A 25,116-nucleotide genomic window follows, 5' to 3' on the forward strand; every position below is an offset into this window, starting at 1 on the left:
ACAACAATTATTTTGACCCAGAAGGAGTTATTACTGCAAGATAAGCCTAGTGTCAAACTGCAGGTAAAAAGGAGACCCTTCAAATGCTGTAACTTGTGATGACCAGACACCTATCCCACAATAAAGTTTTCTCCGGTGGAGACAGATAAAACATCCAAGACTATTATTATGACATATATATATATATATTTCATAATAGTTATGCTCAAAAGCATGACATTGGGACACTTGGACTGAGCTCAAATATGTTTAAAAAGCACTGAAAAGCTCATGTGTATCTAAAAAGAAGACCCGTAACTAGGCTTTATTAAATATACTGAAGCTATTATATAGAAAGAAAAACAGTATTGACCCTTTTTGTTGTGGCTGTAGTTTATTTTATAACTTTAGTAGCTCTATTACCCCCCAACAGTGACAATCCAGTGGTGAATCCACTGAAAGCTTTCTGTTTCCTGCAAAAGTACTTTTATCTGATTGGCTGTCAGTGATAAAACTGAGAAATTACCTTGTTTTGAAGCAGCATGAAGTACAAATGGTGCGTGTGTGTGTGTGCGTGTGTGTGTGTGTGTGTGTGTGTGTACTCGAGGAAAACACAGAGAAGAACAGCTGAATAGCTGCTAACTGCCACGGCTGCACAGACAAACAAAAGAGAGCATACAGAAACACAACAGTGTCCATCAACGAAAAATCCAAAGACAACAGCAGCGCCCACACGCTCTGATTGACAAGTGATCTTTGTCTAGTGAAGAGCGGCAGTGAATGCAAAAAACCAAAACACAAAACAAAAAAGAGAGCCTATAGAAAATGTAGATTTTACAGAGCCTGTCGTCTTATAGTCCACTGCACCCACTGACTGTTCGAGAATCTGCACCGAGCAACAGTATTTCTCACCCAGAGGCCCTCTGCTATGACAGATGGAGTTATTTGCAGTTAACTCCTGAAACCTACAGCTTTTGTCAATGAAAGGCACCCTGGGGAGAGCTAAGACTGGCTGAGGGGCAGTGATGACTCACAGAGGCTTCCACGCCCGGAAGCTTCCAGTAAGACTCGCAGATCAAAAGCATGCTTAATTGGACCAGTTAGGGCCCCCTTGCATCTTTGATCCATCCGCAGCGTTTTGTCTTAGTCTTCAATCGACCTTTTGTGTGTTTAACACTTATCGACATGATTGAGCGTTTGCGGAGGTCTGGGCTAACATCTGGGTAGCCAAACAGCAGCTGGTGAAGCACGTGCACTCCATTAAAACATGGTGATGTGGCAGTTTTTCTGCGTTGTGTCACACTGGCCGGGAGTTTGCAGGGTCGAGGAATGCAGCGAAGAGAAGAGGAGGAGGTATTCTCTTACCTCAGCCTTCCAGGAAGGAATCGTGCAATTGCTCCCGGAGAAGACTGGGAATAATTTGAGTGTCCAGACCCACTGTACTTCTGTAATGTCTGGTTTAGACAGGACTGTCTACCTCTCACCCTACACAGTGGACCTCCCGGAACGGTGGAAACTGAGGCCACCCAAGTCCTGCTGGAGCTCGATGTGCCTGTGTGTGTGTGTGTTTATATGTCTGCATTAAATCTCATCTTACTGTCCACACAAAACAGCCAAGGCTCTGATCTCAGCAAGGGGAAGCCTGTACTCAATTTCAGACAAAAGGGGGCACGGATGGATGAAGTATGAAGAAGCAGGATGGGGGAGACCCACAGTAGATGAGTGTGTTTGCTTTGTTATTCATCCAGATTCACGGCCCTGACTCATCCCGTAGTGCTCTTCAGACAGCTGCACGAGGAGATGCTGATGAAATATTTACAAGCTACGCGATTTAGCAGCTGCATTAGCACTTCGTTAACCAAACTCAATCAATCAATCTGACATAATCCAGCTGGGACAAGTTGGAATAAAGACAAAGATAGCGGTTTGGTACCGGTTCACGGCACCTGCGGCGCCTAGCTAAACAGTAGCTAAAATAGCGAGAAACCGCAAGTGACTCAGTTTGTTGGTAGCGTAGCTGAAAACTCGCAATCTGCTACAAAACTTCCCACTTGGAAGGCAATCTTTCTACAACATCTCTGTCACTACTGCTAGAAAGGGAGAAAGAGAGAGAAAAAAAAATCAAAGCAGTAATAACAGCCGATGTAATCATAACTAAGAGGCCTGTGTTACCAGAAGAGGCTCAGAAGAATAATGGTCTCAAAAACAACCTGTTGTTTTTTCCCTCTCGCCAGTAAAAACAAGAAAGAGTCTTACTGGAAGAGGGATTATGATGTCCAAAAAAGTTAAACACAACACAATTTATGGGCCCATCAAAGAGCAGGAGGGGTGCGTGTGTGTGTGTGAGAGAGAATGGGGGGGAGGCGTGCAGCAGGCCCAACCACAGCTTTCTGCTGACTGATGCAAGCTCAGGAGGTGAGTCATGGATGAAGAGGAGGGCTGGTGTGTAAGTGCTCCTGAGGGCTATTGGGGAGAGCGAAGGTTGTGAATAACGGGAGCTGTGTACTCCAAAAATGTGGGGACAAGCGGGAGGTCACAGCCCGTGCACACATGAAAGCGAGAGCTGTGTTTGTGAAATACCAAAAAGTGACCCTAGGATGACAAGTGAAGCCTCTTCGCAGCCTTTAATCCTCACTTTCACAATATCTGATTTGGCATTCATGTAAAGCTCAAATTACAAGCTTGTTATAGCTTTTTTTTACTGTACTGGTTGGAAACTGTGGCACAGTAAAAGTCCCCAGGCGGGAAGTGTTGTGTAAGAGAACCCATTACTCATAAACAATTAAACCTCTCCAGGTTCGATTAAAGCAAAGAGGTGATTAACACCACTGAGTGATGACGTATTTGGTCGGTAGAACACATTCACCACAAAACCCCCAGCGGCAGGAAATGCAAACATCGGCCCCAGGCTCGTGTGACGAAAACAAGCCGCAGAGGCCGGTGTGAAATGACTCAAGCAGCACTCGGCATCCTTTAAAGATTGAAATCAGTTAGAGGAAACAGCCAGTGGTCACCACATCCTCCGGTTATCTTAAACTGCTCTGGTTGAGTAACAGAGCATCTGTAAGTTTGATGGAGGTTAGAGGAGCAGGACTTCACTCACTGATGATGCATGTGCAGAAGAAAGTGTGAGGAACTTCTGGGGTGTTTTTTTCCCCTCTCTTATTGATGTACATTACACGATATTCCTTACTGTTAGAAGTGGGCTTGATTGCATAATTTTCCATTTGACATATTTTCTTTTGTTAATATGGAAAGAGCCTCTTGAGAACAAACACTACTTCTGAAATAAAGAATATATCCGGAAAAACACAGCTGAGGTTAGTGAGGTAGGTAGTGGTAGTGATCTGAGGTAGTGATCAGTACAACATAAAAGTAAATAGCATATTTTAAAGGATACCATGTATATAAAAGCAAATATTATGTATTTTTGTTTGTTTCCATACTTTTGTATGGTGTTATTTCCCCTAATAATTTTATTTATAATTTTTACAAGCTATTTTAACCATTTGGAAGCTTGTTTCTGCCACACACAAAAAAATTGCCACGTTGATCCAAGTTAAAATTTCAAGTTATCATGAAAATTTTGACTTACTCACAGAGCATCTTCAAATTTCAAATGACTTCTATGTACGCTGAAATTGTTCCATTATAATAAAATAACAATCAAAATGTATTCTAATTTCTAATTTTCACTGTTCCAACTTTCAATCAATTGTTCTTTTTTGGTTATAATTGTTTATTTACTATTTTAACTTGGTTAGCATTATATTAAACTTATAATTGTGACTATTTATCCAAACTGTTATGCTAATAATTTTGACAGCTAGCCACGGTTTTAGCCAACAGTTTTCCAACTTTTACTCATATTGTAGCTTGCTATTTTTTACTGTTTGACTGTGTGTTTAGTTAAGAATTTTGTATTTGTTTATTTATACTTTGAATTAATTTTCATTTTTGTTATTTTTTAATTTTGGAGATCTAAAACACTAAACTTTGCACAAACTGAAAATTGGCCAGTCTCAGCATCTCTTTGGTGTCTTTGGAAACTATAAAACTATTTTATATTTATATTTTGTATTATATTTTATTATTTTATACTGTTATACAGTGGAACATGAGCTGTTCAGAAACTTCATTTAGACATGCACAAAGAAAAACTGTCAGTTTGCTTCTTAGTTTCACCGGATCCCATTAAAAAACAGAGTTGATGAAGGTAACACACCTATCATATATTCTTCATCTGTCAATGATGTACACTAACAGCAAGACCTCATATTGATCATCTAGAATGCTTTTTGATGTAGTTTGTGTTAGTATTAGTTGCACCATATATCTGCTTTCTTCTCTGTTTGTTCCTCTCATTTTGGACTAAAAGCTACAGTGAGCTACAGCACTGATTTCAGTAGATTGCAGCAAGACACACACACACACACACACACACACACACACACAATACAAAAATCAGAGGAAGGTTGGAGTAAACCTGGGAAACTGAAAAAAAAAAAATCAACTATTGAACACATTCTCTAAGGCAGTTGTTTTTCAGTTTTAATAGACTTCTTGATATTTTTGAACCCTAATCATTTTTTTCCATACTTAACCAACTGATTGTTCAATAAGCTGTAAGAACTAACTGATGTGATTGAAACATTTCACTGCTTTGCTGGTTTTTGCTGGTTTAGCTGTATTTAAAAGCAAAGATAAACCTGAATGGGTAATTTTGTATTGGTTTTCACAACAAGCGAGTGTGGCAGGGTACAGGGGTGACTATACTGGCAATCACCAGCATTGAACTGATGAAAACCTTAAATATCACCCAACTCAAGTGACGTGGGTGAGTGGGCCAAATATATTGGGTTTCTGGACTGACAAAGAATCTATCCCCGAACTCGAGTCAGGGTGCCAGGTTCTTAAGCTTTGATAGTTTATAGAAAATAGGCAACTGGAAAGGATATGGTATTCTTACTGTTGTGTCCACTGCTGTGACCTCAGGGGCTGGAACATGTTTTAATGTAGACTCCCCTCCCTTGAGCACCACGCACCCTTGGGGTCCCAAGGTGACAATGACTGACCCGCAGCCTCGTTTCAGCAGCTCTTGACCAGCCCGATGTGCCTCTTCCACACTGGCTACAGAGGAACCGGTGAGCAGCTCTGCCTAAAAGGGGAAAACAAAGCATAACAGCATGAGGTGACACTGTTTATTTAACAATTTTCTTCTAAATCAGCCTTTTTCTTTCCTTTGTCAGGGAGCCAAGCTAATCAGAGGTTAGGAATTAAAATTAAAGATAGAGTAAAACCAGGACTGGGGTGGGATACTGGGAACTGCATTATGGAAATTCCCTGTGGCACAAGCCCAGTACCACAGACTGCGTGGTTATCAAAGCTTCATTTTCTGCCTTTTTTCTAAAGAAAATGTTTGTTTTGTCTCTTTAATGAACACAATTATCACAACAATTTATGTCCAAGGATCTCTAATTAGTAGTCTATTCTTACTTGCTGAAGCTAACTGCTCTGTGTTAACAGCTCTGGAGTTGAGTCAGCAGTTAATTACACACTGTGGTCAGACAGACTCATAAAACACATTCAGTCTGTTAAGGATTTGATGGATCCGTCAGCAGTCTGCAGGCCAAACATTTTCAAAGAGTAGATGCTCTGACTATGCTGCTTCATCTGGCTCCAAAATGACTAAACAGTGACAGAGCAGGACTCGACAGCTGATGTTTGAGAAACAACAAGGAAACTCAGATAACCACAGCAGTTCTTTCAAGATTAGTTACAGCATTTATCTCTGGAGGTTAAAATATACACTGTGCAGTGAAAGAAACCAATTTTTCCACAAAAATACAAGAACATGACATTCATGCTCTAAAGTAATGACATAGTTAAACAACAATGTACAACTAGCAAGCCCTTACTACAATCCAAGTCAGCTTTACATACATACTGCATATACAGTACATTTATATGTGGTTGATGGACAATTTACATGACATACAGTGCATACTAGATAACACACAGTGTTACAAAAGCCATAATATCAGCCAGCAAGCACAACTTGCTAATTAGAGCTAACCAAATCAACAATCAGATACATTCTTAAAAAGAAAGTAAACTGGCCAACCTGAAAGACCACAGATGACAACTAAATGACAGAATTATGAAAAACACGCTTGAAGAGATCATTGTCACCATCTACAATCAAGAGCCACCTTCATCAGTGCATGTATACAAGGTTTACAACAAGGTGCAAACCACTGGTTACACTCAAGAACAGTAAAGTCAGAGTAGAATACATCTAAAAGAGCCTACAGCTTTGGACAGATGAAACCAATATGGACTTGTGGGAAAAGAAAGGCATGGAGAAGGAGAGGATCAGCTCACATTATCTGTCAAATATGGTGAAGGTAGTGTTATATGAGGTTGTATGGATGCCAGTGGGATTATTACTGTTTATTGACTCCTGATAGAAGCAGCAGGATGGCTTCAATCCTTCAGGCAGTCACTGGACGCAAAGCATTGTCATTGTTCTAATAGCTGAAAATGGGACACACACACACACACACACACACACACACATACATATATACATATACATATCAGAATCAGAATCAGAATACGTTATTAATCCCGAAGGAAATTAGGGGGGAAAATATATATATATATATATATATATATATATATATATATATATATGGCTGTAGCTCAGGTGGCAGAGCAGGTTAGCCACTAATCAGGTCAGTGGTTCGATTCCAGGCTGCCTCCTGGCTGCATGCCAAATATCCTTGGGCAAGATACTAACCCCATGTTTGCCTACTGGGGCCCGGTGGCGCCAGTGTCCAGCAGCCTCGCCTCTGTCAGTGCGCCCCAGGGCAGCTGTGGCTACAATGTAGCTTGCCATTGCCAGTGTGTGAATGGGTGTGTGAATGGGTGAATGTAGTGTAAAGCGCTTTGGGGTCCTTAGGGACTGAGTAAAGCGCTATACAAATGCAGGCCATTTACCATTTATAACAGTAAAGACATTTTTAAATTAAAAGCCTCAGATTTAAAGCTGAAAGTCTGAGTTTACACATCTTTACATAGACAAATATTTATTAATTGATTGGAGGGCTTGGTAATATACACATATATGGAAACTGACACAAAGAACTGCTAGCCTTACAGATTGTGTAAATAAATGCAATTTTATTTGTAAATTTTAATTCTTTCTTTTAACAAAAATAACTGAAAAACCATAACTACACTACACTGTAAACCCGAATGTTCAAAGTAATTAAATAGATTAAGTAGTGTATACTCAAAGTCTTTAAAAAGTTCTGTTAACTTAAATATGTCAAGTTCGTGTAACGTGTTCTTCTTTTTGAGTAAATGAAACTAATAATTTTTGATTGAATTGAACTATTTCTATATTAAGTAAGCATCACTTAAAATCATAACTTAAGCACAACGTAACACAGTTAAGTTATGACATATAAGAATGGTAAAGTTCTGTTATTTTTGTTGTTTCAAGTAGGTAGGATTTAATAATAAACTTAATTTATGTAGCACATGCTAAAATACAATAAAATCTCAAAGTGTTTCACCAAATAAGTAAAATCAAATTGTCTTAAATGCATTAGTGGAAGACAAAATGTATTTATTTTAATATTCATTGTCTTATCAATGTATCCTATATATATATATTTTAATTTTTTCCTTAAGTGTTGAGCAGCTGCAGGAATCAATTTTTATTCCGAGTTAATCTCTGATTCACCCTCCGAAGCGGAAGGCGGCGCTAATGAGCAGTATACACTGATCGTTTACCGCTATTTGGAAAAAAATACAAAACACAGAAGAAGTAAAGGTATATGGGCGGGAAACAGCACCAAAGAGGCAACACAGACGACTGGAGAAAGTTGGACCTAACGGCAGCAACTAGCATCACTGGACTTACAGTAAGTTTTCAATGTTGATATTAGTTTATTGTTAAAATACGAATATTTAGTTGCATTTTGGGGGCGTGTCGAAAAGAATAGCAGAAATGTCGGTCCGTGTTTTTTATGTGCTTTGCTGCTCTCCCCGAAGGAAACTTTGCGCTTGCAGAGCTAGCATTAAGTTGTTGTAATGAGGGTCGCAGGCTGTTTAAAAAGTTAGATACTACTTGTTCTAGAGGTGGCGCCCGGTCGCCTAGTATGAAACAAAGTGTTTTAATCTCTCTAAATTTTGAAACCCCCTCTCATGACTCAGAATAGTTGGGTCCAAACAAGCCCGTTGTCCCTGCAGTTACACAGCGGAGATACCTGTCTGCAGTGAGAGTGCTTTCAAGCCGCTATATTTTAAACTATATGTGCAAATAAGTGGTGCAGGTGTATTAGGCGTTTGAGCGACGGTCTCGATAGGTGTTTTTTATATATATCAGTCACTTTACGCCGTAGAATGATCGGGAAACTCATCCTTCTAATACACCTGCTCTGACGAGCCACGTTGTTCACAAGCCAGAGTTAGAGGGCCAATGAAAGAGCACGGCGCACACATCGTCTCCTCTCACTTTGCCTAATTAGTGGAATCACTTGTCAATCAACTTCTGCCAACCAATTGGCACTCTTGGATCACTAAGGTCCTTATAAACAAACCTGTCGATCAAAACAACCAGAATCGTTAGGAGAGAGAAGCAGTGATGAGGAGCCTGACATTTTTGACATTAACTGTGTATGCACATTAAATAATTTCAAATAACATATGTTTGGGGGGACCTCTCATCAGTAAGGCTTTAGTTTGTAGAAATGGCGTTGTTGTTGATTTAACCATGCCGTTAAAGTTCAAGTGCTGCTGCTTGTCTTCAGTATTGTAATATTTGCTCGATGGCTTTAGTATCTTGACTAGAGATGCATTCACACTTTGGGGATTAAATGAAAAGATCATTAACAGGGAAAAATTATAAATGGAAGTATTTATAATTTGTCACCGTTTGGATGCTTTTTAATTGTTCATCAGTTTATGCCTTTGGATCTCTCTGTTCCAGCTTCAAGAATTAAGACAGAGTCAAGGAAGAGAACTGGGGATGTGATAAAGATACCAGGTAATTCGTTTTGTTTGTGAATTCTTCTACCAATCACCTCTCGCTCTCGCTCTCTCTCTCTTTCTCTCTCGAGTTGTCTTAAAAATATGTTAAACTAACTACTAAACCAACTTTACTTGTGCTATTTTCCACCTATAGATTCTTATATAAAACAAATTGTTTTGAGGAAAACAGGTTGCCATTTTAAAGCAGTGTTAGCTGTAGTACATGACCATGTCTTTGTGAGCTAATAGTAATTCACTTATTGTTATTATTTATCACTTATTAATATAACTTAACTGTTATATTAAGTTGTAAGTATAAGGAGTTCTGTTTTGTTTCCAACATGATCTGGCAGTGTAAGTTGTGCGCAGCTTCCTTCACCTCCAGAATACAGTTATTTAGACACTACAGGCTGCAGCACAGCCACTATTCCCGTATCAGCCCTCTTCCATGCCTCTACACTGATTGCATTTGTACATTTCAGACACTTAATGCATTGAGTACTCATTTGTCAAGATATCATACAGCACAACTTAGCAGTTGTGCAGAGCAGAGTCAGAGGCCTGTGTTATTTAAATGCCCTTTATGCACATTTCAGCAGCCCTTTTCTGAAACAGGCCTTTTCAGTCATCTCAGAAAGCATTTGAAAAATCATGAAACAGTGACATGCCCATATAAGGATTGTAGGTATAGCACAAATGTGTACTCTTCATTCAATTCCCATAAAAGTAGAGCACACCAAGCAAGTCTTGCAACAGACTTTCAAAGTGATATTGTCAGTGAGGATCCCCATAATCTCCAAGCCAGTATTTCTGAAGTAGCTAGTGACTTGCATGAAGAATGCCCAGGCCAGAGCACAGAAGTGGGGAATGATGATCAGTGTGACACTGACAGTCTAAGAAATCAACTTAAAAAAAATGTGTCTTCCTTATTCCTAAAGATGCAGGCTATCCTCCATGTCTCAAACACGGCTACTCAAGAAATAGTAGAACACTTGAATCAGATCTTCTCCTTATCTGAGCCGTTGATCAAAGAGGCAGTTAGTGACATATTGCAGAGAAATGGTCACAGTATTGCAGAACCTACACTGAGTGAAGTTGTTGCCACTGTCATGGATTGCAATGTTCTGTCTACATCAACCTCTAAAGGTGCTGAGTTGAGTTCAACCAAGCGCAGAAAAACCTTTATTGAGTGCAACTACCCTTGTGTAATGCCAGTGGAGTATCAGCTGGATCAACCTGGACATACCAGCATGTATGTTCCTATCCTTTCAATGATTCAAGAGTTGTTTAAAAACACAGACATTCTTAAGAAGATTACTGAACCAAATACTGCATCTGGTCAATATGCATCATGCTCTGATGGCTCTAATTTCCTTGAAAATGACTTACTGTCAACAGGGGATCTCATCCTACCACTCCAGCTATATATTGATGAGCTTGAAATTGCCAATCCACTTGGCACATCACGCAAAATTCACAAACTTTGTGCTGTATATTGGGTCCTCGCTAATGTACCACCAAAATACCGATCAGCATTACATGCTATACAGCTAGCAATACTGGTAAAAGTGACAGACCTCCACAAGTATGGATATGCAGCTGTACTTGCTCCATTGCTGCGTGATGTTCGTACTCTGGAACAAGACGGTGTCTTCATTGAAAGAGTTGGCCAGAATGTCAGAGGCACCATCTTTTGTGTTTCTGCTGACAATTTGGCTGCTCATGGATTAGGTGGCTTTGTAGAGTCATTTAGAGCAGGACATGTTTGCAGATTCTGTATGGGCTCAATTGAACAGTTTCAAGTAATTGAAGTCAGAGAGAGAAGGTTTCCTCAGAGAACCGAAGCCAGCCATGACCTACATGTACAAACTGTTCAAGAAAGTGACACTTTGAGCAGCCACTTTGGTGTTAAAGGTGGCTGTGTTTTGCATGAGTCCCTGAATTACTTCCACACAATCACGGGGTTTCCTCCAGATATACTCCATGATCTTCTGGAAGGTATTGTTCCCGTGGAGCTTTCTCTTTGTGTTAAAGAGATGATCCGGCTGAAGTACTTCACTTTGGAGTATTTGAATCACAAGATTACATCATTCCCATATCAGCACACCGATAAAGTGGATAGACCTCAGCCCCTTCACAAAATGTTTCTTTCTCGAGGAACGATTGGAGGTAATGGACATGAAAATGCCACTCTGCTCCGACTTCTTCCATTGCTTGTTGGCAGTGTAGTACCAGAGGGTGATAAGGTATGGGCAGTTTTGATGGAGCTGAAAGAGGTGGTAGAGTTAGCATTGTGCCCATCATTTACTGATGAAACCTTAGACTATTTTGTGTGCAAAATCAGTGATCATAGACAGGCACTGCTAGAAGTTTTCCCTGAGGTTAGGCTCCGTCCTAAACATCACTACGTGGAGCATTATCCTGCTCTAGTTAAGTGCTTTGGGCCCCTGCTGCACGTTTGGACCATGCGGTTTGAGGCCAAGCACCGCTTTTTCAAAAGAGTGGTGCGTGACACTCAAAACTTCAAAAATATTTTGAAGACAATGGCAGTCAGACACCAACACATGATGGCATATCATCTTGCTGCGCCATCATTTTTCAAGCCAAAAACTCAGGCATCCAGGGTTGACTCTGTTCTGGTTTCAGCTCTACCAGAGGTTGCTCAAGCACACATTAGAGAACAAACAACTAGTGACACAATCTACAAGACATCAAAGGTGACCATTGATGGCACAGACTATGTCTGTGGAATGTTTCTGTCTGTAGGAGTCAGTGGTGGACTGTCTAAATTTAGCAAAATAAAACAGATCTACCTTGTGAATCACAATGTATCTTTTCTGTGTTGTGACTATGAGTCCTGGTATGTTGAACATCTGCGGTCCTATGAGCTGTCAACTGCTGACACAAGCCTGTCAATCCACCTGCAGTCTGATCTCAACGATACAGTCCCTCTCTCGGCATACAAGATAGACGACTCGCTGCTGCTGACCCCCAAGCGGTTCATTCAAGTGAGACAGAACTGAGTTCAGGTAATAATGAATGGTTCTTTTATTTATCAGTTATTGTGTTTGTATTCACTTTCTGTATAATTGAGCAATTAATATATTCTATATCGTACCTTTTAACATCCTGATTTTGTCTTTTCATTAGTACAATGGCAGCTGCACCTCCCCAACAACCAATGCTTATTCGTGTTGTTGAGACAGACCGGGCTAGAAAATTAAAACTCAGCTCACGACCAGCCTCTGTTGATGCACTGATCATGATTATAAAAGAACAGCTGGAAATCGACCTTGACTTCAGTTTGCTTTATGAAGATCCAGACTTTGACGGGAAACTTACTTCCCTTGCAGACATTGAGGAATTGCCAGAAAAAGCTGTTGTGCACATCTCACTTTCAGAAGACTCCAGCTCTACTGCATCTACTGATCTACTTTCAGATGTGTCATCTCCAGAACGTCTCAGTAGGTGGCCTCAAGGTCCTTTTCCAGTTCCCACATTTGCATTTGATGTTGAACTGAAACTTCAACATGGAAATGCCGAATATGAGAGGAGCAACAGACACCTTAAGCTGACTAGAGACCTCAAGCACAACATTTTAGAAAAGCTTGCATCTACTATGTATAGTTTTAAGGCTTACCCAAGTGATAAAGAGATTGCAAAAGCTGCTGAGGCTCTTGTAGCCAAACATCCCTGCTTGAAGGAAGCAGGATCTGAGACTGGCTGGAATGGATGGAAAAATAGCATCAAGTTTAAGATGGGCAATTATAGGACCAAGATGAGACGGGCTGGATGTCAGGAGGTCACTGTTAATGCTGGAAAAAGAAGTAGAAGTAATCCTGATAATGAACCTTCACATTCCAACATTAAAAGACCCAAGAGAGCAGAAGTCAACTTCCTACCAAACTTTCCCCAAGGAAAGGATCCTTCAAGCCTTGACCAGTTGAGGCAAGCAATTGTTGAAGAAGTCAAGAAGGCTGAGAAGAACCTGCCCCTCATTAGAAAGTTGATGGAGACCACATTTCCCCTGCGCAGACAAACCATAGTGATGTCCTGCCCACCAGTGAAGGAGCTCTTGGACCTCTGGCCTGCTCTAAAAATGGAGTCTGAGGTAATATGGATCAGCTCTCTTTAAAATGAAAATTGTAATTCTTACTCATGTGGCAGCTTTTTGCTGCTTTATAAAGCTGTGCGAGATTCTTCAAATTGAACTGTATTGTCCTTCTGCTGTAGTTGTATGCAGAGTTTCAGCGGATTACAAATCAGAACCTGCCCAATACATTCTACGCTGAACTTGACCGCCATCTTCCTCGACTGATGACCTTATTCAGACAGAAGGCATCAAAAACTGGGAAGACAGCAGATGCCCTGGCTGAAATTCTAAGAATTCACGATGAACAGGTAATAATAGGTTGTTACACATTTCATAGGTTGAACCAGTGGAACATTGGACAGGTTTAATGATTTAAATGAGCTTTTTGAATTTTGCTATTAGTCCACTTTGTGTTTGCTATTTGTCTGACTGTATTAAAGATGTGAACAGGTTATTTGTGGACATATGTTCTGATTTGACTGTTGCTGTTGTTGTTCAGTAAACTCACCAGTATATACAATTCTGTTTTTATCTGGCAATAGGAAATCCATGATATCCACACCAAGCGCACTACCGTTCTCCACGCCCTTCCTGTCTATCTGTGTGAGGATGTCTCTGGATTTTTCAGAACCTGCACTGTGAGTGTCCTTAAGTATCTAACAGATACTACTGTGTATATAAACAGTGCATCAAAGTACAAACATGTATTTTGATGCACTGTTTGGACTTACTTTTGTTTAGTCTACCCATACGGTTTCCATGTATGGTCTTTTCTGTCTCCTCACTACGAATGAACCGAATTGGTGTTTTGTTGAAAGTGATAAGATGTTTAGTAAAACATTTTCCTGTGTATTTCCTTTAGCTTAGTTTCAGTCTATCTCACACCACTTGATTCTCTGGTGAATTAGCTGATTTATGTGTGCAGAACATGGATCTTCTGTTTTTCACCTCTTACAGTGAGACCCAGGTCTCCCTTGTAAAAGAGGTATTGGATCTCAACGAGAGTTGGTAAAATGAGAAATTATATGTCGTCTGTTGTATTTCTTGGGTTAGATTGTGATTAGTATCTCTTTTTCATTCATTCAGGACGAATCTGATGAGTTGGAGCTTGATGATGTTGAAGTGGCCCTCTTCACTGTCGTCAGTGACCATGACACGACAAGTCCAGTTCACTACCAACCTGTGAAAATCTCTGTCGTCATTGAAAGTGATGCCGTGGTCAGTCTCCCCAGATTTGGTGAAGCCTTCCTGGTAATGTTTGGACTGATCTATGCACTTCACCTCAGCTACCCCAAAGCCCTGACCAACACTTTAGAATTTACTCAAAAGATTTTACTTGGTCTAGAAAGTAGTAAACTGTCACCCAGGTTACAGACCCTCAAGAATGACTTGGTTATGTAGAAACTCATCTGAAAGAAGGATGCAGGGTGAAGCATTATAAAAGGCTAGTTCAAAGTTCTCTGCTTTTATCTAAATAATGCCTCAAAACGTTTTTGTATTACTCTACAGGTGTTCAGCCAATAGGTCCAAACTATACAACGAGCCTTTGTTCTCATTAACATAATGCAAAGCAACGCTAATGTTTTGTATGTTTTAATGTTTTTTGTAATACTATTTCTAAAACATTGTGGGCTGCGCAAGATGACCTAAATTTCACTGTTTGATACTTGTTAATGTAAACAAATAGCATTGTAATTCACTCAAATTGCTGCCCTGTTGCCTTATTCAGATATTAGCCAGAGAGCCAAAAGCACATTTTGATATTATTTATTATTATTTGGCATTGTTCTTTATTACTCTGACAGTTTTCCTGACTAAACAATTTTTGGTCTACTTATTTTAATTTATAAATGTTTTTGTTAATTATTTTTAATTTTTAAAAAAAAAATGTATTTAATTTCAACATAATGTGCTAAAAGGGAGCAGGCAAGATACTGTTCAATGGCAGATGTTTATGACTTTTGCATATTAAGTTACCGATACTCAGTGTAATTGAGGCAATATATTGCCTCAAAATTTTTAAGTTTTGGGTCACATGTTTTTAAGTATCAAGTAGTCAACATATTTGATTAACGTGTACTTAAAATAATGACAACACAAACTAATAAACATTTGAGTGTTGTTAACATAAAAATGTTGTGGTTGTGTACTTATTTTTTATAAGTTCTGTGAACTTATTCCTTTGAATTTGTAAACTTGAAACTTTAAGTCATATTAACTGCAAATATTTGAGTTGACCGTTCTGAAAAGATACAAGTACCATGTAATCCAAACTTTTATGTTCTGGAAAAATTTGACTTTTGAGTTGATCAACTTAAAAAAATTGAGGCAATCGATTGCCTCAATTTTTTTGAGTTCTGGTAACTTATTCGGGTTTACAGTGTAGAAGATAGAGAAAATGATGAATAAACACAGAGCCATTAAAAATGCTCCTGTGTAAACTATAATGGGGCCATAAATTAACCCTCTTGCTCATTTTAGTCTCCAGAGTTGTCACGTTAGTGTTAAAAACACATGTGAATCTAAGTATAGTCTTATCTCCTGTGTGCTGCATACACACATAAACACACACAGTGACAATGAAAAGCTAACACTGCCCCAACATTACTTACTCCAAAGCTACTTCCTCCTTCCTTACTGTACACCAAGCAAAGCACCCAAAGGAATTTGTAATTCATAATATTTGTGTATATTTAATCAAACTGACATGACTTTTCTCTTCTACTTTTTTTTGCGCTGTACACTGATTTATAAATATTTCCCTTCTGTTGCTCATTTGTCTTGTTTGGTCTGCTACAGAATGCACTGCACTAGTTAGACGCTAATCGTATTTTAGTGGGGGAGCAGCGTGAAGGCAGCCAATGCCAACAAACTCAACAAGCTCATCAAGAAAGCTGGTCCTGGGAGCAGAGCTGAAGTCTTCTGTGGAAATTCTGCAGAGGAGGATGCTGAGGAAAATACTCAGTGTTCAACTCTGAGAGCAGCTTCAGTTATAAACACAGACCATAGAGATATGACAAAATACCATCAGAGGTCTTTTGTACTCAATATTTTATTTAAAGAAAGATTAAGTAAGTAAATAAAGATGTTATTATAATTATTATCTCTTGTTTTGTTTTTTTTTAACCATTTTTGGTGTCTGTGCAACGTGCGGTAATTTATTTGGATGCTCTTAATATTTCAGCTTTTTTTTTAAAAAACTGATGTTATTTTTTTCTTTATTGTTATAAGACACTTATAACAATAACTCCATAACTCCAGTAGTAAGACTGGAGTTATGGAGTTAATATAAGACACTTATAACAATAACTCCATAACTCCAGTCTTACTACTGGAGTTATGACTTTACTTCTTTATTGCTGTTGTTGCTGTGTGACAGGCACAAAAAACAAATAATACCATACAAAAAAACCCGCAGTTTACTGAAATAAAATAAAACTACTTAAAAATGTAACTGAAACAATATTATATATAATAATTTAAAATAATTTAAAATTAAATACTATTATTTGTGTGAGATGTGAGGCAAGTGTCTATAAAAACCAGGTGTTTGTACTGTAATACCTATTCAGAACTTTTATAATCGTATTTTTAAAATTAAAATGACTTTCCCATAATGAATTCATACAATTACAACAATTAATACTGAAGCTGAAACCAATAAAATTAAACATTTTTAAAAAATAAAAACTAAACAAAACTATACTCACTCTGGATACCAAATGTAATCAAATTGAACCTAAAAATGGAAATGAAATAATAACTAATGAACAACACAAAGCTATTATAACTGCTGAAATGTCCCTTTAATTTTCTCCTGCATTCAGACACTCAAAGCTGAAGCTAGATATGACTAGCTACCAGTGAGCTTCATCCATAGACTGCACGGGTACATTGCAGGAAACCGGGAGCACAGACTTGGGTGGTTTGCACAACACAGTAACCAATAACATTTGTGAAACAGCTACAGTAATAATACTCCACAAAGACTACAACCAATAGCCTATAGCTGCTAATTAGGTCTCATCAGTGCCTAAATGGATGACTTATAAAGTAAATTCACCTACACTACAGTTGTCATAAAAGAGGAAACCCTTCATGAAGACCAAATCTGTTTTTATATCAGGCTGTTCTGTAAAGTCGGGGATGTTTGCATGTGACTCTCTCTTGGAGCAAGGCATTTAGAGGAACTGCAGTTTTTGTAACTTCCATGTTAATTTTTCCACTGCCGGAGCACTCGGTTGGCAAAGATGAATTATAGCAACACTGGCATAACGAATCTGCCCTAAACCCCTGAGAACAAACAAGCTAAACTGAGAAGAAATGAAAGTTTTAAATGGAAAAGTTTTGCTCTAAAGTTTGGGATTTCCAACTTTTGTTGCGGTCAAATGCACTGGTTGGCTTTAGGACAATATGTTTCCCAAACAGAGGTGATGCTTGAGCACTAAACAAACCAGTTCACTGCTCCAATTAAACCGTGTGTGAGATCCCTGTCAGATCTGAAAGGTAAACTTTGGCTCAGGAGGTCCTCAGGTGGACATCAAAGATAATTCCCCTCACTATAAAGCACTTCAGCACACTATGTGGGCTGGGGATCAAAGAGTACCTGCACTTTGTCATCCATAAGCCTCCTTTCACTCGCCCCTCCTACCCCTGAGCGTGCTACAGCGAGACCACACACGCACATGCACCCGTACAGAATGTGTGTCAGCTCTAACCTTGCACGGCAGGGTCAAGATGTCCCTGATAGCGGTTTTGAATAGGGGATTGAGGATCCAAACCTCCCCACCCGCCCCCACTGCTTTTGTGATCTGTCAGAGTTAACAATGACCTTGGACAGTTCAAAAATAAACCGCAGAGTGTATGGGTGCTTTTAGAGCCCGCAGCCACCCCGGTGCTGTCGGATGCCAAAAGAGAAAAAGAGCCGTTTTGTTAGTCATCAGCTTCACACCAGGGCAGGGAATCAATCTACCTCCCTCTGCGCACAAGGATATGAGAGAGTTGAATTACGTCTGTGTGTGTGTGTGTGTTGGTGTATATGGTAAGTATGCACACACACGCACATACGCATGCACCTGGTGAGCACCTATTCTTTAAAGCATATGCAGGATAAATTTGTTGACAAGGTGGGTGTATTTGCAAGAAAGTATATGTTCAGGCATAAAGGTGAAATAAATGTGCGAGAGTAATTTCATATATTTAGATTTTTCTTTTTGCTGTACAGCATCAGTTTTACCGCATAAACTATTTCTCCAAACTGGCAATATTTATCACTAGTTAAAATAAGTGTGTGTAGTTCAATTTCAAGTTTTTTCTAAAAAGAAAAAAATCTTGAAATTGGCGGCATTTTATAACCACAGTAGGAAAGAATGCTATAAAATCAGAAGAACGAGAAACACTAAAGTCAAAGGATTTTTGGCTATTTTACTTCTATAGCAGGTTTAATTTTGAAAGTAGTGGAATAAAAACATTCCAAATATATATTGGGGTTCTTTTTGCACTGATCTGATAATCAGTGCATGTTTAATAACATAATGCCTCGTTCACATAGTTAAACATTTTAGAAAAACAAAACAAGTAGTAACTAATAGCTCAGGAACTATTATAGTCATTTCTTTACTTTAAACACACAAAAATAATAAATTTTAAACAAACTAATAATAAATCTTCACTTCAGCAGTCTGTTACATACACTACCTTTTTGGCTTTTTCTGTTTTTTAAATACATAAATGGGTCATATATAATTCAGAGCCTGGTTTATGAAGTTTTGTTTTATTTTTATGGCTATATAGAATAAAGATAAATCTAAACTCTTCTTTGTGAAATCCTTTGACTCTCCAAAATGAACTGAGAATTGTAAATTACCATTATAAGTTCATTATAAGTAATAATTATTATTATAAGTAATTATATTATCATTAAACCTCCCAGATGATTCGTTTTGTTAGCGTTGTTGAAGAATTGCTGTTACTGCCGTGATGTATTATAAAAAATAATCACTAACTCTAAAAGAAAGAATGTTATTTTAAGTTATATTTTAATATTGCAGTGTAACTGATTGCTTTATTGTGATACAGGAAGTCTAAATAAGCCTAAATAAATCTACAGTGGGAAAAAGTAATTGAACCCTAGTGAAGAATTTTAGAAAACAACACAAATAAATGTCTGATGCATTTTAATGTGAATTAAGGACATGGAGTTATAAAGCAACTCCGATCAAAGAATGAGCTGTATTATCTTGTAACAAAAACATGTATACAGCTAAAGCTGCTCTTAGGATAACATGCAATGTGCAAAAAGTACAAAATAAAAAGGTCAAATGAGTTTTTAATCAGTTTGGTTTGCTTAGTTGGGTTAACAAACCTTAAGAAAAACTAGTTATGGTATTAAGCTGAACTAACTATTTTTTGTTGTCATCTTTGTTTCATTTTACATGCTGTCAATTTAACTGAACTTAATTAAGCATGAATCTCTTATGTCTACAACTTTTGAAGCCATTTGATACCAGTGTCAGTACAAAGGTAGCATTTTAGACAGTTCCCAATCGTGGCATGAAGAGTGAAAAGTTTAGAAGACTTAAATGCCAACCCCAGGTCATGGCTACAGCAAATGTAAATATCACTGGATTTCTGTTTGAAAACATTTGGTTACACTGGGCTAATGAGTAGGCACTGATCCTGTGGAAAAAAATGCAAACTAAATGTTACTTTTGAATCTTCTCAAGTTACCGAGATCTCCTTGTTGAATGAAGCCTCATCTGAGGTTTGCGCCTACTTTATTGAAAGTAAAACAACAAAATGAGGCTCAAAGGCAACCAGTCTAAACACAGACAGGGTCATTGTTCTAATATCAATACAACTCTCCCAACATTTACTTCCTAGAGCTTATTACAACTTTCATTAACTCCGAGTTACAAAAACTTGTGGTTTTTAACTTTTAAAGCACTATGAAAACAATGATAAATGATACATTTTAAGTTGCGTAAACTACAAAGACTGATGAGTCGATAACTAGATTTCAAAACACTGTTGCTTGTCTCTTTTCTTGTGAATCTGATATCTACTAGCATATCAGGAGCGGCTGCTTTGTTTTTCGTTATTGTTTTTGTTGCACAACTTTATCTTCTTGTTAAATACTTGGCATTAAATCTATTTCTGGGTCCTGGCAGCTCTTGTGTTAGATGAGATTCTGTTAGCGTGCTGCGGTACGTTCTCTCTAGTTTTGCTGAATAGACAGAAGCCCCCCCCCCAACACACACACACACAAAATCCTATTCAGTTGTCATTCTTGGCTTTCCAGCTTCTTATTAGCACTATTCATGTTTTGCAGGCCTTTAAGCTATAAGAAATTGTGGTGTATACGACAGCCTATGGGCTCAAGACGTCCTGGACACCAAAGTTTGAATGCTTCAGAAAAGACTCACTTTCAGGACTTTTCTAGTGCAAGTAATCCAACAAACACAGCAACATAGTAGTGACTAATATTGTGTTGGAGACAGGATCATCTCAGATGTTCTCTTAGCTAAAGTTTGGCCTTTTTTCAGTGTCTTGCTCCTTCACTCTCATCATTGAATTAACCTCGACCCCTATATCTATATGTAGCTAGCCAACAGGTATTAACTGACATATGTAAACTAGCCCATATTCACTAAACCCCGCCCAAAACATAATACTTAATGGTAATCTTCGGTTTGGGCCAAGTTATAGCAGCGCTGTTTATTTTTATGAATGATTTTGAACTTTGATTCTATCCCTTAGTGGGACATTTTAGTCCTCTTTCCACCTTTGCATACTGCATAATATATAATATGACCATACCTCCATGACCTGTAAAAAGAGAGAAGACATGTAGCTCTTTCCTCAACTCTCCCTTTCATGTTCCCACACCTGGGTACAGTGTTCATCGCCTTGCATCACCACATCAAATACCAGCTCCCAGCCAAACTCACATAGACTTCAGCCCTGAGGGGGCGACTGACTCAGCCATAGAGCACATCTGCCCTCTTGTTTTTATTACCATTCCCATCTATCCCTGCCCCCTGTCGCTCATCTGTCATCACCTGGCATTCAAGACGCAAGCCGCCATGACAGAGTTTTTACCGTAAAAGGGTGGAGATCAACTGTTTCTTCATACCAGAGAGCATTCATGTACAGCATATGGCTGGAGTGAGGTTACTGATGTGCCAGCAGGGGACATGACCTTGGAGGTAAATCACTGTGGAAAGGCGTCATCTCCAAGTTGTCATTCTTTCCTTTCTGGATTGGACATCTGTTGACAATCATAAGCTGACTGACTGCTTGTAAAAGTGATGCTTTGTTGAAACTACATACCGTAGTTTAAGGACAGAGCCTTCAGGTATAAAAACATTCCTTCTAATAGTCAGCAGAGTCCAACTCCTCCAGTAGACGTCTGTGTAGTTTGTATAAGTCTATGAGAAAATAACCCCACATCAGTAAACTCTTTTCTGATGGGTTTACAGTCTCATTTACTAGTTTCAAATCTTATAAAGCATTATGTTTATTTTATAAATTACAGTCTCAGTTAAGATGAATTTGATTTAGGTTAAATGTACAGAAATTTCAGGGAACAAGATACACCAGTTACTTTTGCTAGGTACGCAAGTACCAAACTCAAACCCAGTTTTCCTTCAGAACTGCCATAGATTCAACAAGGTGCTGAAAACCTTTTGCAGATTTTAGTCCATACTGACACTATATGACAGCTTCACATATATGTCCATGATGTGAATCTCCTGTTCCATCACATCTCAAAGGTGCTCTGTTGGATTGAGATCTGCTGTTTCTGTAGTACAGTCCTTGTCAAACGCTCAGGTAGACTGTGGCATTTAAACAATGCTGATAGTAAGTTTGTCAAGAAAATATCCCCCAAACCTTAAACTACCAACAACCTCTCAACTACATTTGTGCTGTTGGTGCCTTTTTCAAGCATTTTTTAGCTGTATGGCTAATTGTAGCCTACTAACTAGACATGGCAAATTGCTATTTTGTTGAAAATATTAAGTGTAATCTCGATAATGGTAGTGTTGTGGGTGCAGTGTTCCTTGACCTAAAAAAGGCTTTTGACACTGTCAACCATGACATACTTCTTTCTAAGTTGATCAAATTTGACTTTTCAAAGCAAGCAGTTGATTGGTTTGAGTCCTATCTCCACAAAAGAGAACAGTGTGCGAGGGTTGATAAAGAAAAGTCATCCATGTTGGAAAACAGAATCGGTATTTCCCAAGGATCTGTTCTTGGCCCATTGCTATTTAGTTTGTTTATAAATGATTTGCCTAACAGCTGCCCAAAAGCCAACTGCCAACTTTATGCAGATGATGCAGTTATACACGTACCAGCTGGTGAAGCAGCAGACACCTTAATGGTACATCTAAATGGTGTCCAAAAATGGCTGGAACAAAATCATCTTATATTGAATTTTAAAAAAGCTGTTTCATATTGTATGACAGTTTGGACCCAAGCAGTTTGGACCCAAGCAGCACCATCTACAATTCAGGCTGTGGTATCCTTATATAATCAAACCTTAAAAATAATGGATAAAAAATCAGTTCGGTGGCATCATTGTCACATTTTACAGAAATATAACTTACTTAGTTTTAAGAGTTTTAATCATTGGTGTTATCTTAAATTAGTTTTTAAATGTATAAATAGGATGGCCCCAGAGTGTCTCAATAGATACATTCAGAGACAAGACAGTAATCGTGTTACTAGGAGTAAGGTGAACGGCAACTGCAAGATATTATATCGCAGATCTACATTCAGTCAGTCAGCTTTTTCTATAAAGGCTTGCCATCTGTGGAACACACTTCCAACCGATATCAAACTGATCACAGACATTAGATCCTTTACATTGAAGGTTAAAGTTTGGTAAAGGGAAACCAAAGTTGTAGTCATTTTATCTGATGATTTTAATTTTATTTTAATTTATTGTCTATCAATTGTAATTGTATTTATGATGTAATTTGGTTTTATGAAAATGTATGTTTTATTGTAATATGTATTTATTTAGATTGTAAGCCCAACAAGGGACAATTGTTGAAAATTAGCAGTAGCTATAAACCTATGTGCGGTACATCAGTCTCATGTCTTGCACCTGAACTATGTTTAACTGCACTGTCCCTTTTAAATAAATAAAGGAAAAACAGACTGTTCAAGAACTTGATCTACTTTTTGGTTGTTTGTTTGGTTGTTTTGGGGGGGTTTTGAGGAAAGTCCTAGTGGTTTATTTGTTAACCAAGCCAATTAGGATTAGTGTTATTTATCACTTTATGCTCCACCATTTTGACCAAACATAGTCACTTTTCGTTCCAAATAATCAACATGGCTTTGGATAAAATGCTAACACCGAAGCTTTAAAATGTAGAACCCACTGACTAGATCCTTATTATAAACAGTCTAGAGTTATAAACAATCTACTCTATTATCAATGTTACAGTGGGCAAAATGCTGCCATAGGGCATGAGGCGGGTACACCCTGGACAGGTGGTGAGTCTGTCAGAGGGCTAACACAGACAGTGGTTCGCACTTTTGGGCAATTTAGATCAACCAATTAACATAACCAACTGCATGTCTGTGGACTGTGGACCCACGCAGACACGGGGAGAACATTCAAAGTCAACACAGAAAGACTCGTGTCAGCTGGTGGATTCAAACCCAGGACCTTCTTGCTGTGAGGCAACAATGCTAAGAACCATGCTGCCCCAATTTTTACCAACTGTCAACTTAAAAAAAAAAAAAGCAGCTTTTGTTGATTGGTGTATAATTTAGCCAAATATGATAGAAATTTGTGTTTATCAAGAATTCAAAAATGCCAAAACATTTATAGATGAGTAAAATAATTGTCCTAACTGTACAATCTTGGCTACGCGCATGTATACTCAGCCACCAAAGTTAATTTTAATCCAAGAAAAAAAAACCTATCAAATGCAAATGTGCAGTAGAGGAAAAGAAAGCTGGTCAATTCAGTATGCTCTGTTTTGTTGTTTATGACTAGTTTCAGCTTCCTCTTGGCCTTGCAGACGTGAGTGTGTGGATGAGTGAGGAAGGCAGAATTATTGTGTGAGGAAGCATAAATGCTGTGATAAATACTGTGAGCTGTGTGTGTGTGTGTGTGTGTGTGTTTGTGTGCGTGTGTGTGATTCATCACCTCAGACTCATTACAGCAAAACACGTCGGAGACTCTGTAGAAATCTGGATCCAAGTCAGGAATGGCCGGCGCTGGGTTGAATATTGTCTTCACTGCAACAAGAAACCATGCAGCGATCCATGTTATTGACCTCAGTGTCAAACGTCAACATCTCCAGGATAACATGCAATCATTAACAAGGCAGAAAAATATAATTGTTCTCCATAATAGACCCTGTTATAGCTGTCAGCCTGCTTTCAGAACGATACGGTTTTTCATAAAGTCCTTCTGTGACACATTTTGCAATTGTGTGGTGTTTCTTTTCCATTTCTGAGCCTCACTGCCAAGATCTGGCAATGCCTTAATTAAACTTTCAATGGGAACAAAGGCTAGCAGGCTACCGCTGGGGATTGCTCTCACAAGCAAAGCTCAAGTGGATCAGCTTCTATAAAAAGACACCTTTTAAACAATTAAATTAGCATTCCCCGAAAAAAAGAAAAGAAAAAAGAAACCCTAGTGAAAAGACCTTATATCCTGTAGCATTTCATGTTACACCCTTAACTGCAGTTCCAGCAATGTATGTATGAAATAGATTCAGCACGAGATATACATTGAACCCCACATATGTGTGTCAGTGTGTGGGTGAGATGAGTTGTGACCCTTTGAGTGTGTTAAGGAGCACAAGCGAGGGAGAGAGCGAGAGTGTTTTTGTCAGGAGTAATCCTCTGTACGTGTTGCACATCACTGTCTGATGCATATTCATGAGCGAGGAGCATTAATGCATCTAATACCGTGATTTCTGTGTATGTGCGAGGATAAGCCCAGCTTGACGAAGCGATTAATTCCGATATCTCTGTGT

At 38.6% G+C, this 25,116-nt stretch overlaps 2 protein-coding genes across 4 annotated transcripts in view; one reads left to right on the forward strand and one right to left on the reverse strand.

Moving 5' to 3' along the window:
* The window catches only part of rbks (ribokinase), a 61,458-nt gene that overhangs the window by 6,492 nt on the left and 29,850 nt on the right, over positions 1-25,116 (reverse strand). The window contains exons 7-8 of the mRNA XM_006799388.3: positions 24,279-24,370; positions 4,949-5,137 (exon numbers count right to left, since the gene is read on the reverse strand). Coding sequence (XP_006799451.1) covers positions 4,949-5,137; positions 24,279-24,370 — 281 coding nt within the window. The remainder of the gene's footprint in view (positions 1-4,948; positions 5,138-24,278; positions 24,371-25,116) is intronic.
* LOC102785986 (uncharacterized) lies at positions 7,660-15,337 on the forward strand. Of its 3 annotated transcripts, none has more exons than XM_087832918.1 (7): positions 7,660-7,913; positions 8,981-9,037; positions 11,877-12,050; positions 12,172-13,132; positions 13,255-13,422; positions 13,657-13,752; positions 14,201-15,337. In XM_087832918.1, the coding sequence occupies exons 4-7, from the start codon at positions 12,176-12,178 to the stop codon at positions 14,513-14,515; spliced, it is 1,536 nt and encodes a 511-aa protein (XP_087689044.1). In that variant the 5' UTR covers positions 7,660-7,913; positions 8,981-9,037; positions 11,877-12,050; positions 12,172-12,175; the 3' UTR covers positions 14,516-15,337. The 3 variants fall into 3 exon arrangements, with proteins under 3 accessions (XP_087689044.1, XP_087689045.1, XP_087689043.1); XM_087832919.1 differs by having other exon boundaries at positions 11,949-12,050; XM_087832917.1 differs by lacking the exons at positions 7,660-7,913; positions 8,981-9,037; positions 13,255-13,422; positions 13,657-13,752; positions 14,201-15,337 and having other exon boundaries at positions 9,050-12,050; positions 12,172-12,287.

This window comes from Neolamprologus brichardi, chromosome 19 (genome assembly GCF_056152115.1).
Source record: "Neolamprologus brichardi isolate AB-2024 chromosome 19, ASM5615211v1, whole genome shotgun sequence".
Classification (NCBI taxonomy): domain Eukaryota; kingdom Metazoa; phylum Chordata; class Actinopteri; order Cichliformes; family Cichlidae; genus Neolamprologus; species Neolamprologus brichardi.

Excerpts from the sequence above, each read along its gene's own strand:
- LOC102785986 (XM_087832917.1), top strand. The coding sequence starts at position 9,363 with ATGATCTGGCAGTGTAAGTTGTGCGCAGCTTCCTTCACCTCCAGAATA.